Below are 14,545 nucleotides of genomic sequence, written 5' to 3' on the forward strand. Positions count from 1 at the left end.
GGGGGCGTGGCGGCGCTGCCCCCCCCCCCGTCCGTCTGTCCGTCCCTCCCCCCGGTCCCCGCAGTTCTGGGAGGTCATCAGTGATGAGCATGGCATCGACCCCACGGGCAGCTACCACGGGGACAGCGACCTGCAGCTGGAGAGGATCAACGTCTACTACAATGAAGCCACCGGTAACACCCCTCCATAATGAGCTTCCCGGCCCGGGGCCACGGGGAGGGGGGGCTGCCACGGGTGTCCCCAGTGCATCCTGCCGTGGGAGTTGTGCCCCAGCCCTCCCCGTGATGGGCGATGTCCCGGCACAGCTGAAATGGCGGTTTTGTATTCCCATCCCCAGCTACCTCCCTGCGGACTCCCTCATCCCCTCCTTGTCCTGGGCAGCAAATTGTGGGGAGGCGGAAGGGAGCACGGCAGGGCTCCTGTGACGCTGGCGCTGGTTCCTCCCACAGGTAACAAGTATGTCCCCCGTGCCATCCTGGTGGACCTGGAGCCCGGCACGATGGACTCCGTGCGCTCCGGCCCCTTTGGACAGATCTTCCGGCCCGACAACTTTGTCTTTGGTGAGTGAGCGTGGGATGGAGGAGACCCAAAGTGGGAGCTCCCCGCACGGAAAAGGCTCGGAGCGAGCAGGGGAGGGACCCTGGGGGTCCTGAATCCCGATAGCCCCGTGGGGGTGGAAGTGAGGGGGGAAGCCCGCAGGGCAGGAGAGGAGGCGTCGTCTCTGTTCCTCCCAAGGGCGTTAACGCGGCACCTTGCTTCTGGTCTGCCCTCCAGGTCAGAGCGGGGCTGGCAACAACTGGGCCAAGGGGCACTACACGGAAGGCGCTGAGCTGGTGGACTCCGTCCTGGACGTGGTGAGGAAGGAGTCGGAGAGCTGCGACTGCCTCCAGGGCTTCCAGTTGACCCACTCGCTGGGCGGCGGCACGGGCTCTGGGATGGGCACCCTCCTCATCAGCAAGATCCGGGAGGAGTACCCCGACCGCATCATGAACACCTTCAGCGTCATGCCCTCCCCCAAGGTGTCGGACACGGTGGTGGAGCCCTACAATGCCACCCTCTCTGTGCACCAGCTGGTGGAGAACACGGACGAGACCTACTGCATTGACAACGAGGCCCTGTATGACATTTGCTTCCGCACCCTGAAGCTGACCACTCCCACGTACGGGGACCTCAACCACCTGGTGTCGGCCACCATGAGCGGCGTGACCACCTGCCTTCGCTTCCCCGGCCAGCTGAACGCCGACCTGCGCAAGCTGGCGGTCAACATGGTGCCTTTCCCCCGGCTGCACTTCTTCATGCCGGGCTTCGCCCCTCTCACCAGCCGCGGCAGCCAGCAGTACCGAGCCCTGACGGTGCCCGAGCTGACGCAGCAGATGTTCGACTCCAAGAACATGATGGCCGCCTGCGCCCCCCGCCACGGCCGCTACCTGACGGTGGCCGCCATCTTCCGGGGCCGCATGTCCATGAAGGAGGTGGACGAGCAGATGCTCAACGTGCAGAACAAGAACAGCAGCTACTTTGTGGAGTGGATCCCCAACAACGTGAAGACGGCCGTCTGCGACATCCCCCCGCGCGGCCTCAAGATGTCCGCCACCTTCATCGGCAACAGCACGGCTATTCAGGAGCTCTTCAAGAGGATCTCGGAGCAGTTCACGGCCATGTTCCGGCGCAAGGCTTTCTTGCACTGGTACACCGGCGAGGGCATGGATGAAATGGAGTTCACGGAGGCTGAGAGCAACATGAATGACCTGGTGTCCGAATACCAGCAATACCAGGATGCCACTGCTGATGAGCAGGGGGAATTTGAAGAGGAAGGAGAGGAGGATGAGGCGTAAAGTTGAAATGGGTAGGAGTTAAGTATAGTCTGAGCAGGCAAGTGTTCATTGAGAGGAGGAATCTGTGCAGTTGTGCTGAAGCATGCATTTTTTAATTTGGTGCTCTCCACTGTTGCTTCTGTCAGCAGTTTTGTATCCTTGACTGTCCAATGTAACAGTAGTTGCAAAAATACTTCAGAGTCTTCTGTTGAAATGGTTAACTTCTCAAACATAAAGGCTTTTTGTGTCCTAAACTGTCTCCTCTGCCTTATTTCTGTCTAGATTAAGAAAATAACTCTTGTGTAGTTTTCTGTAGCTTCACTTCTCAGTTTAATCCTTAATCTCCATGAAAAGGTAAACTCAATAAAACAAGATTTCTCAGGTGGTGAATTTAGCAGTATGAGGAAATTGCAGTTGCTCAGCTTCAGATGGTAGCTCATTTATGGAAACTGGGGGTTCACTGTTAGACACTCTTGTGTCCAACAGCTAATCTATTGTTGGGGAGAAAGCTGCCTCAGCTAATAGAAACAAGACACTGCACTTGAGAATCCTGCAACTCCTATTTATGGACATACATAGTAGTGAGGTCAGCGAGAAGGTATTGAATTCCACATTACAAGATGTCAAAACTGATTTGACAGGATAGCTGCAGGCTTACCCACTGCCATTCAGCAGCTCTTACTTAACTTATTCCAGGGCATATCTTACATGCATATGGGTGACTGCCTGTGATTTGACTTGATCCTGAGCTGTCTTATCTTCCCCCAACCCTTCTCTCTAAATATAAAAAGTCCATGTTGAGAAGCATGGGTCTGTACTAGCAGACAACTTGAAGCTGATTAAAAAGCTGAACTTTCTCTTCAGGTGTAACATTATTGAGTGTTTCCCAAAAATAGCCACTAAGCTGCCCTTAACTGTAAAGGGATTGACTCCTCAGGGCAATCAATTCCCTTTAGGAGATAAGAGGTGATGGGCAGATTTCTAGATAACATGGCTCAAAAGGCTGCCTAGAGCATACATACAATCTTGGAGCAGTCACCTATAGATACTCTGACAATAGCTGTCTCCTGCCTCCAAGTTATGTGCTTACAGGGCTGCTGTTTGATGCTCTTGGTCCCTGCAGCAGGAAATGGACCCTCTACCCAGGCAGGTGAGAGCAGTGCAGCAGCACCCTGTTGTGCATCTGTGCAAAGGTAAGTGTGGTTTCCTTACAGTGATGGAGGGGGGGGATTTAGGTTGCCGTACGTTTAAAGGATGCAAGAACCCCAAGTGAGTCTACAATGCAGTCGTCAGTAGTTATAGGGTCTATGAAACTTCTTACTCCTACAAAATGAGTAAAATCCCCCACGGAGTATAGCAGTTACCCGATATGTAAGCTTAGTCCTTAGTTCACCTAAACACCACTTAGGGGAGTGTTCCTGTACTTAAAAAAGTGTTGCTTTGAGAACTGCTACCAATGCTACAGTTACTGTGGTCCTTACTACTCTGAAAGAGCTGGTATCCACATGTGTGCAACCTCTTTTGTGATCCTTTAATGAAATGCTTGCAAGGCATTACTGGAATAAGGACTTAAAAGGTTGCTGCTGTGCATAAGTAATATCTTGCCTGTTTTGGCCTTGTTAATTGACTCCACTGCCTGCAGACACTGCTCTGAGTGTACCCTGTTCCTCTGCTGATGGGCCTATTAACCTGGTATGCCGGACAACAGGCACTGGCTAAAGCTTTTCTCTCATCTATATGCTTCATTTCTGGTGTACACCCTGTGAAGAGGAGCGAGAAGCACTTAAAACTGCCTGAACTGCCAGTAAACAAATACAACCATATATACCCACAGTAGTACTCATGTTTCTTTGCACTTGAGCAGTTCTAGGATTAAGCATTAAACAAATTGAGGTTATTTTAGTAACTTGAGTTAATACATGCTGCCCCAGGCCCTTTGGGGAAATAATAGTTTATCTGGTTGTCACAGTAACCTTCCCTTGAAATTACCTAGCTGGGTTGCACTTGAAACTGTTTATCATATAGCTTTGTTTGTAAAGCTGAGACGGGGAGCCAGCAAACAAATTTAAACAAAGTTTACCTAAAAGATGAGAACCTGGTCTTTGGTAGTAAAGATCTTCCTTTTTGCCATGGAACTGTAGCAGGTTTCACTAGTGTTCAGCATGTCTAGCTTCTAATTCTTAGTGTAATTACACTCTGTCTCTAGCTAACCCTTAAATATAGCTACCCAAGTGACACATTTCACTACAGCTCCCTTACTACAAAGTAGGACACCATCCTACATTGCTTGCTGTTGTTTGTATTCTGTTTTTTTCTAGAGGAAGAGAAACCTTAAATAGAGATACTCTAGGCAGAAACATGTCCTTTCATAAATCCTACACAGCTTATTTGCCAGTCATAATCATTAAAAAAAATAATCAAACCACCATTTCAGTAGGAGTTGAGAGAAATACGGGAAAAGGGTGTACTGGAAGATTTAGAGGGGAGGTTCAAAACTCCTTGGTAGGAACTGTAAGTCAACCAGAAGGGAGGATGAGTCTTGTATGGGGCCTGGGGGCTGCAGTACCCTTTTTTTTTTCCTGTTGGATCTTTGAGCTTTAGCTGTATCAATCATCCAGGGGACCATTCACTATAAAACCTGGAGACTGACTGCTGTATAGCAAACAACAAACAGATGTCTTTGCAAATGCTCATGGTTGCACTTCTGTTTCACAAAGAAAGCAGAACCACTGAAAGGATTTCAGATTAGGTAATCTGACTGCCTTAACCTCTGTTGGGTATTGATTTGTATTTGTCCATGTGATGAATGACACCTCTAAGGCTAAAGGTCTTGCATGAGGCATCCTGTCTGGAAGAAATGAGGATAGATAGTACAGACTTAGTGATGTGCATCTTAAGCCGCTTACAATGCCTCATTTGTGTGGAGATAGAAGTTAATAATATCAAGCAATGTATTTTTGTTTCAATATGTCAGTGGTGGCCTGCAGGGAAGCATTCTCCTCTGTTGATAGTTAGAGCTGATGGTGTTGGAGAAGAGAACAATCTCCTTTTTTTTGTTCCATTTATTAAATGTGTGGCATTTTTAAGCACATTAGCAGAATGTCTTGACCAACGCAAACAACTCAATGTTTGTCTGCTGGTAGCTGTAAGACTGTAAAGCCAAATAAGGCTGTAAAAGCAGCTAGGTACTATGTAGGTTTAATTTAAATAGAAATGGAATGAGGTGTGGTAGCACTGAGATGCCATCTCTCCTAATTTCCCTTCCCTGTTTAGTTCTATGACCTCAGTCTAAGCCATTGTACCAACAGTGTTGTGGGAGGATAGTCCAATATGTGGTCTGGTTCTTCAAAACACTTAAGTATCTGTTGAGAACATAGGCCTACAGCTGTTTACCAACAGATGTTTTCCAGTCTGTCAAGTGAGAGCAATAACAATTCTCCTCTTCCCAACATATGTGAGGTGCCCATATACATCAGAAATTGGGTTGCATTGAATATACAATGGTCCCAGTGATGTGATAATCTAAGAATCAAACGTGGGGTGTATCTTTCCAGAAGGTAAGAGGTAAAGAACACAGTAAACCAAAGTAGCAATAGGATTTATAACCTGAAGAAAGAAGGGAATCCAGATCTTTGGTCTCTTCTCCAGCCAATTCTCTGCAAAATGGGGCAAAACCCTAATCTTCTTTGCAGGGAAATCTGCTCATGGATATTATCACATGCTACATGCTTCAAAAGAGTATAGGGCTAGTAAGTCCTTCTAGGTATCTGTGCAAATATTATGTGCTTAAAGAAATTGTGATGGACTGACAGAGTCCTTACTGGACAGTGCTGTGATGCACTACTGCAAACCACAGCTCTGGTGCAGGAGGGACAAATTTTCTTACCTCACCAGGAAGAGCTGGGGCATCTAGCAATACTCTCTGCACCAGAAAGGGTCCCCCCCTCACTTCCTTTGTTCTTTGCCCCTTCCTGTAAGCTCCATAGCAGTTATGTGTAAAATCAGGATGAACCCTGGTAGTGGCTTTGAGTAGGGCAAGTTTCATGGTTGTTCCATTGAAATCACTTTTCAAAAAAAAAATCCAAAACCCAAACCAATCCCACACCTCATTGTGTTACTCCATTTTTTTTTTTGAGAAGCACTGTTAACTATTAAATTGTGCTTTGCAGGGGGAAGCCCTTCAGTTATTGCTTTCTGTTTAATGAGGCCTAATATTTTTGTTTGCTAAAGCTATGAGGAGATAAAATCCTCTCTGGAGAAATCACATGGCTACCCCATGTATTTGGTACACACCCTTTCTCCCAAGGGATGTTATTTTACTTTTCCATTCCACATTAAAGCATAGTGAACATATACTTTTAAGGACCGTTCAGATGTGGTAGCCTGTGTCAGAGCTATAGGTAATGCCATTCCCCTGAACCTGCTCATTGCAGGGGAGGCCCTGTTTTCTCATTTACAAATAATCCCCTTCTCAATCTTCCCATGTATTTTTCAGCTGCTTCTACGTTTCCACAGAACAAAGCTCGTGACTCTTTTGATGTGTTATATGTGCCTGAGGCAATTCAACTAAGGTTATTTTTCCCCCTTTCTTCAATTCAAGATACACGTTTATAAATAAGTGTTATAAGCTGATCTTGTATGTGACCAAAAAAACCCCAGATTTTTTGAGAATTTTCCCCCTTCCAATCTAAAATTCATTCATGCTAAGCACCTGCCTTTTGATACTCCAGCAATCACCTGTCCTGATCTGTTTGTTATTTATTAAGATGGGAAAGAGCAAACTATTGGATCTCAGATACTTCCATTTTAGATGGTTGTTATTCATGTAGCTTGCCTACATGAAAATTTAAAATGGAAGCATTTTGTCACAGGAAAGTGCTTGAGGCCATGGTGCATTTTGGAAAAAGACATTTTTTGGCCCTGACTCTTCTGGACGCTTGTCCAGCTGGAGCCCTCTGAGTATTTGAATCTGAGACACAGGGAAGGTATCAGGGGGAGCTGTGAAAACCTGGTCCCCCCCAGCCATTCTGCCAGCAAAGGACACGATGCAGGTGACAGACAACTTTCCTCTCCCTGAGCAGTTTAACAAGCAGCAAACCGTTTCCCTGCTCCTAGCATCAGTACTATTTCAAGTATTTTATGTGTGAATCTGCCAGAAAGAAAAATTGTGTCCTTTTAAAGTGTGTGTATAAGACGGATATCTATTCACAGTATCCAAGCAAAAAAGAAATAATTTAAGAGTAGGTCATTCCCTCCTCCCCACTCAAAGTCATTTTTCCCTTACGGGCAGAATTCCATTTGTAAGGGAGGAAATCAAGTTAGCTTTGTTAAATTCTTGTTTATTAGCGTTTGATTCTTGTAGGGTAGAGATTTTCTAACTGGTCTCAATTTATTCATATGTCACCTTTTATAGTCAGATTATTTTTCTCACTTGGCTTCCTTGGTGAATTTAAGGCATTTTTTCTTTTCTTTCTGGCAAGAATGCCTCTGTCATTGCAAACAGAAATGTTAATGGTAATCCAGCTTAAGCAGAACGTGAGAGCACTTGCTCCAGAGGGTGAAATGGCTACCCTGGCACAGGTTGTGTAGCTTGTTCAGCGAACAGTTCTCTGTTGTTTTGCACTGAAAAATGTTTCCACGTTTTCCTTGAATGTAATAGAAAGGTACTGCTTGCCTTCATAGTGAATAATTAAACGGGATTTTCAAGCAGAATTCAAATGGTCTCACAACAAGCTTTACAAACATTAAATGAAATTCAAGCATTGACTTCCTACAGTCTGCTTCTCTGAGTCCAGCATAATGCTGGTCTTGTAATTAATAAATTAATTGTATGACTCTCTTTTTGGAAATTCCAGCTATGATTCCAGCTCCACCCTAGCAGGCAGGGAGAAAGAGCAAGCTTGGATTAGAGCCTTCCCGGGCATCGAGAAAACTGCCACTTGCAGAAGTGGGTAGCTGCATGGGCTGGGCTGATTCAGTATTCTTCAGGTGCTAAAAAGAATGGTCCCATTCCCCTGCTTCAGGTGTTACCTTTGTGTTATTTCCTTTAGCCAGATCCAGGGCATGTCTGACGCCTCTTCCAGTCAGTTCAGCTCCCTAAACTCCACAGTTAGGGACAGTAAACTGGGCATGGGGATCAGGGAGTGTGCCAGAGGGAGAACTGGTGCAAAGGAGGAGGAAAAGGCAGGCAGCTGGGAGCAGGAGAGAGCAGAGCAAGATGCTCGGTCGATACAACCACCTAGTGCGACGGCACCCTGAACTCTCCCGCAGAGAAACCTGGCAATTTTAAACAATGTACATTGAATCCCACCACAAACTACTGCATCTCTTAGCAGACATCACAAGGTGAAGTTTAGAGTTTGCTCTGTGTCAGTTTGAGTTACAAGTAACTATCAGATTGCAAGATAAAGCAAGGAGGCTAAGGAACAAAAGAAACGGTGACTAGCAGATCAAAGTCACTATCTGTGCCTTGTTGTCGATGACGTGCAGGAAATAAGCTACCCTGGAAAACGTGATATCAGCATTTCATTTATATTGATGCTGGAATCTTAGTCATATCTTGACTGGAGGACCCAGCCTGTAGAGATAGCAGACGTATTCTTCTACCGAGTGATCTTGAAAGGTAGGTGCAGCCTGGATGGGGGCAGGAGCCATCTGGCTGCTACCCATCACAGCTGGTGTGCCAAGCGGAAATAATGAGAGGCTGCATTGTTTTGCCTTTCTTCTCAGTAAATCGCTGCCTGATGACGATCAACATATTTTTCCCTTTCTGGAGTCATTTTGTGACATGTGATCGTGTTTATTGCGGTAGCTTTGGAAGCCAGATGAGTGGGGTTCTCTTTGCTGTGTCCTATACAACCACACTCACAGAAATTCCTGACTCTTGGAGGTTATAATCTAAGTTCACAAGAGAAACCATAGGGTGTGGAAGAAATATTAGGTTCATGAGGAAACAGTTCATTCCTCAAAAGGAACACGGGTCATTTTAGAATTGTCAGTGCCCTAAATTGCTCTGTAACGTGATATTCTCTCGCACACTTATCCTCTCTCCTCTTTTGCTCTTGGCCAAACGCACAAACCCCCAGGTACAATAAACACAAGTACAGAGGACTCTACAAGGAAACTGCTTTTGCTCATTCATAAAAGCATGCTTAGCATTGTAGTATTTAATTGCTTCTAGTGCCTGCAGTGGGTTGTAATTTTGAAATAAAAATAGATTTTCCTTTTCAGTATTTTATTACTAGAATTAAAAATACCTTCACGATTATTCCACCCTCTTGCTGGCAGAAATATTCTTCTATCTTAACGTACTCTGCAAGTGATTAAGCATCAGGTTCCAAAGGTGACCTCAGACAGTGCTCATCAGGTGTGAATATTGTAGTTACCAGGTAGAAGGCAAACAATAAGGTAATGAACAGAGCCTACTCATTTGAGTACCAACAGAAAGATTTAAAAAGTCATGTGGCCTCCGATATACATGCCTGAGCAATACATGACATCACCCAGCACAAATAAATGAGAATAAAGCCACAGGCAGACCTTTTTGTGCTTGAGCAGCTTTCACGTTTGTACATTTGCGATTCTTTTTTGAACAACGGCAAATTACGGACAGACATGAAAATGTGGGATCCCTGTTGCCTCCCTTGTGCATCCATCGCCCAGGCTCCAGCGTTGCCTTGGAAACTGGGAAGGTAGGGTTTGATGCAGGCAGAGTTTCGGCTGCCGAGGGGCACATGGGCGTTCCTGGGCACATGCACTGCCTTTGTATGGATGGGAGAGTTTTGACTTTCGTTTGCAATTCCGAACGCTTAGAATTTATGGACCTATATTAAAAAATACAATAGGGAACTCCCATATCTATTTAAATAGCATTACTGGCTGAGATTTGTTAAAGTGTTTGCCAAAATGGAGGGTTCTGAATTGACATTCAAGTAATCAACATCTAATTGCTTCACTGTGTGTTCATGGATATTCAGCATTACTGTAGATGAGGGAACTTACACATATAAACATGTACCTCCCTTTAGGTACTCAGTCTTAAAATGGGGAGCTACATGCCCCCCAAAAACCAGTGGGGATCTACAAAGAGACTGGTGCTATAGCATCTAAGAATTACTTTCCTAATAAAAGCTCAGAATCCTTAGTGGAATAACTCTAAAGCCCGAGGAGACCACTGTGTGCATGTGGGAAGAAGATATCTCAGGGAGTGTCCAGGTGCCTTCAGGAGGGGAATTAGAATGCTTCAAGCTGGTCCTTTGCAGATTACCAGGAATACTTTGGCACCTAGAAAGATCTTCAATGCTTGCGTGGATCCCACAGAGATGCAGTTGTGTTGCAGTTCCACCAGTAGTGAGAAGATGTAACTGTCTACCGCTGCCCAAAAGGGTGGGTTATGCCTATAGCAAGTAGAAATGTATGTGCATGAGTTGTGTGAGCAATAACAAAGGCTGCCTGTGATTAAGTATTGCAGAAATGTGTCAAAGGAAAATACTGACAACAGCTGGGATATAAAGAACACAAACTTCAAGAGAATCTGGTAAAAAGATCTCAGTGCCAGCACAATTCTGGATATTTTGTGATTGCAAAAGCCACGTGTAATAATACCACATGTAATTACACACATTGCAAAGCTTGAGCCAGTTCATGCTCGTGACATTTCAAAGCAGCTGAGGTTTCTGCACTAGGCAAGAAAAAGAGCCACAGTTGATAAGCAAGTCAATTCACTGGAGCAAGCTGAGACCCACTTTTGAAAATATGGCCACAGTATTTTCCCAAGGTCACAGCAGCCAAATGCTGGGCAAAGATATGGTACTTCTTTAGCCACTAGTATTTCCTGCCATAGATTAAAAAATTGAATGAAACTGGTGTCATTACACATTGATTTATATTGTGTTAAGCACAGCTAACCTGAGTAATATGTAAACAACTCTGTTCATTCTGGCTCCAATTACTTTTCTTCTTGATAGTGGTAATGATTTACCACATTAATTATTATCTCACCTTTGGAAAAATCTGCTGGTTTTGAAGCAGTTATAATTGCAATATAGTGTTATAGTGTACTGTGACACTGAGATGAATAAACCATCAGTCTGGTGTTGCTGGTCACACGCAGCCTCCCACTTCTTTCTCTCCCTTTCACACAATCACAGAATTGTTGAGGTTGGCCAGGACCTCTGGAAATCATCCAGTCCAGTCCTTTACTCAGCCTGGGAGGGTCAGCTAGAGCACGTTAATCAGGGTTGTGTCCACTCAGGTTTTTAATATCTCCAAGAATAGAGACTCCACAATCTCTCTGAGCAACCTGTGCCAGAGCAAATAAGGTTTTTCTTACATTTAGATGGAATTTCTTGTATTTTGGTTTGTGCCCATTGCCTCTCCTCCTGTCACTGGGCACCGTGGAGAAAAGCCTGCGTCCATCTTCTTTGTTCCTTCCCGTCAATTATTTATACACACTGATAAGATTCCCCTGAGCCTTCTCCAGGACAATCAGTCCCAGCTCTCAGCCTCTCCTCCTATGACAGGTACTCCAGTTCCTTAACCACTTTTGTGGCCTGTCATTGGACTGACTCCAATATGTCCATCTCTCTCTTGTACTGGGGAGCCCAGAATTGGATGCAAAACTCCAGATGTATCTCACCATGGCTTATCCCCTTCCTTGACCTGCTGGTAAAGATCTTCCTAGTACAGCCCAGGATGCCATTGGACACCTTTACTGCAAGGGCCCGTAGCTGACTCATGTTCAACTTGTCCTCCAGGATGCCCAGGTCCTTTTCTCCCAAGTTGCTTTCCATCTGGGTGGCCCCCAGCATGTACTGGTTCATGGGGTTGTTCCTCCCCAGACACAGGACTTTGCACTTCCCCTTGTTGAACTGCACGAGGTTCCTGTCAGCCCATTTCTCCAGCCTGTTGAGGTCCCTCTGGATGGCAGCATGACCCTCTGGTGTATCAGCCACTCCTCACAGCTTTGTACCATCAGCAAACTTGCTGAGGGTGCACTCTCTTGCCATATAAGTCATTAATGAAGAAGTTAAACAGTGTTGGCCCCAGGATCAATCACTGGGGTACACTACCAGTGGCTGGCATCCGAACTTGCATTGCTCATCTCAAGTCCTTCAGCCTGGCAGTTCAACCAGTTTTCACTCCGTGTTGCTGTCCATTTGTCTAGGCCATACCCCATCAGTTTGCCTATGGGGATGTTATAGGAGACAGTTAAAAAAATAAAGTTCACAAAATAAACAATGATAACTGTTCTTCCCTCATCTACCAAGCCAGTCACTTTGTTGTAGGAGGCTATCAAGTTGGTCAGGCATGATTGCCCCTTTGTAAATCCATGGTGACTACTCCCAGTCACCTTCCTGACCTTAATATGTTAGGAAATGATTTTCAGGAGAATTCATTCCACCATCTTTCTAGGAATCAAGGTGAAGCTGGCTGGCCTGTAGTTCCTCGGATTCCCCTTCTTGCCCTTCTTGAAGTTAGCAGTGACACCCTTTTTTTTCCCCCGTCCTTGAGAACCTCCCAGGTTGGCTTGACCTTTCAAAGATTTATCAAGAGTGTGCACTCGCAATGATATCTGCCAGCTCCCTCAGCACTCGGGTGCATCTCATCAAGATCCGTGGACTTTTACCTGTTCAATTTATTTAAATGTTTCCCAAACTGGTCATCCTCTACCAAGAGTAAATTCTCATTGCTCCAGACTTTCCAACAGGTCTCAAAAGCTTGTGATTCCTAAGGGCAAACCTTAATAGTGAAAAACAAGGTGAAGACACTGGGTACCTCAGCTTTTTCCATGTCCTTTTGTCACTGAATATGTCCCCTGCAATATTCAGTAGCGGGTCCATATATTTCCCTAGACTTCCTTTTGCTGCAGGTGGACCTGTAGAAGTCATTCTCACTGTCCTTCACATTCTTTGACTTTCCTAACCCTGCACATGAGGACAGTGACTCTGTGTCGCTCCTGGATCACTTGACCCTACCTCTACCTGCTGAATGCTTCCTTTTTACATTTCTGTTTACTCAGGAGCTCCATGTTCATCCATACAGGCCTCCTGCTGCCTTTGCTTGATTTCCTGCTTGTTGGCATGGACCATTCTCCAGGCTGGAGGAGGTGATCCCTGGAAGTCAACCAGCTCTCCTGGACTCTTCTTTTCTCCAGAACCATCTCCCATAGGATTCTTCCAGACAGATACCTGTTGTCTGAAGGTCCTATCTATTTCTCTTCCTGATCAGGAGGTGTTTAGCAGATACCCACCACAACATAGCGCACCTTGGTTTGCCCACTAATCCTGACCCTTTAGATCCCAGCTAGCTCATTACCCACCCCCCAGGCAGAGCTCTGTGCGTTTCTGCTGCTCTCTGCACAAAGGACAACTCCCCTTCCTCGCCTTCCCAGCCTGTCTTTCCTAAAGAGCCTGCATCCCTCCATCGCAGCACTCCAGTCGTGTCTCTGTGATCCCAGTGAGACCACAGCCCTGCAACTGCAGAGCTCTAACTAACTCATCACGTTTCTTGCCCGTGCTGTGTGCGTTAGCATAGAGGCACTCCAGAGAGGCACCCAAGCCTGCTGATTCCCGGGAAAAGTGCAAGAGCTTGCCCTGCCATGCTGTCCCCTCAGCACTGCCATATTGTTTGTGAGGTGGACCCCCTCCAGCTCTGTTTTGCTGAACACCAGGTATGTCGTTTCACATTCTCTTTGCCAACCTTCTCCACTGCTTCCTCATTTGATTGTGGGTTGTTGTCTCCCTTCCCTGGTCCTAGTGTAAAGCTGTCCTTGCTAGGTTGGCCAGCTGTGTGGTAAAGTTACTTTCACTACTGAAAAATTTACAGTTGTGGATTGATTAATGTTTTATAGTCAAGTTCAATAGTTTCTGCACAATCCATTATAGACACTGCTGAAATTTATTTGGGATATTCTCCATGGCAACAACACAGATACAGGCGTGTATCTCAGTTGGTTCATATATACTGTTCTCGCTGTTGCTCCTGAACTGTCCCTCCGTCACCCGCCATGCACTTAGCTCAGTCTATTTCTATGAGGGAACAAGCAGAGATGCTAGGAGCAGGATCCAAAATCTTCCAAAATGGGGTGCATGGCAGGTGTCTGGTAAGACAGAACGTAACTTCACTTCTATAAGCTATAAAAAAGCTTTTCTATAAAAAAGCTATCCTATTCCCATGGGTGTTCAAACTGCAATCACCACCGGACTGCTCCCAGAAAAAAGCCATTCTTTAGTAGCAGGGTAGTTTCACGCCAGCCCTCTGTGTTCCTGAAATCAGAGCCCCACATGTACAGGTTTGGCAGCACTATTTAAACCGGGCTGCGCTGCTTGAAAGTGGCTGTGGGCTCTGTCATCACCACCCAGTCCCTGCTTGTTTCAGGTGCCTGAGCTAGAAAAGATGATTCTTGTGCTTCTATCAAAGCACGATTAAGCAGGCCTGAGCTAGACATACAGGGTTAAGGGTGCTAATAAAACACAGCAGTGCATGCTTTGCTGTTGCGGTGCAGCGGAGGCCAAGAAAGTAGGTGGACGAGCTCCAACAGGTGTGCAAAGAGGAGTTAGGGTGGGTTGTTTCGGGTTTTGTGGTGGGGTGGTTTTTTCACTTTTTTTAGCCCAAGGTGCACCACGCCTTGTCCGATTCCGGCCTTTCTCCCGCTGGCTGAAGGCCAGGTTCCTCCAGCACCTCCGGCCAGCCGCGTTCCGACCGCGGAGGGGCCGCACCCGGACCCTGCC

At 46.1% G+C, this 14,545-nt stretch overlaps 1 protein-coding gene across 5 annotated transcripts in view; it reads left to right on the forward strand.

Annotated features, from left to right (window-relative positions):
* Nucleotides 1–14,545, forward strand: part of LOC104835337 (tubulin beta-1 chain) — a 17,248-nt gene that overhangs the window by 242 nt on the left and 2,461 nt on the right. For 2 of the 5 annotated variants that reach the window (XM_010573278.1, XM_010573279.1), the window contains exons 2-4: nt 65–173; nt 450–560; nt 775–1,829. The exons of 2 other annotated variants lie outside the window; for them this stretch is intronic. In XM_010573278.1, coding sequence (XP_010571580.1) covers nt 65–173; nt 450–560; nt 775–1,829 — 1,275 coding nt within the window. Of the gene's footprint in view, nt 1–64; nt 174–449; nt 561–774; nt 2,069–14,545 lie in introns of those variants that run through there. One more of the 5 variants, XM_010573277.1, reaches the window with a different exon arrangement.

This window comes from Haliaeetus leucocephalus, unplaced genomic scaffold (genome assembly GCF_000737465.1).
Source record: "Haliaeetus leucocephalus isolate CR32 unplaced genomic scaffold, Haliaeetus_leucocephalus-4.0 Scaffold373, whole genome shotgun sequence".
Classification (NCBI taxonomy): Eukaryota; Metazoa; Chordata; class Aves; order Accipitriformes; family Accipitridae; genus Haliaeetus; species Haliaeetus leucocephalus.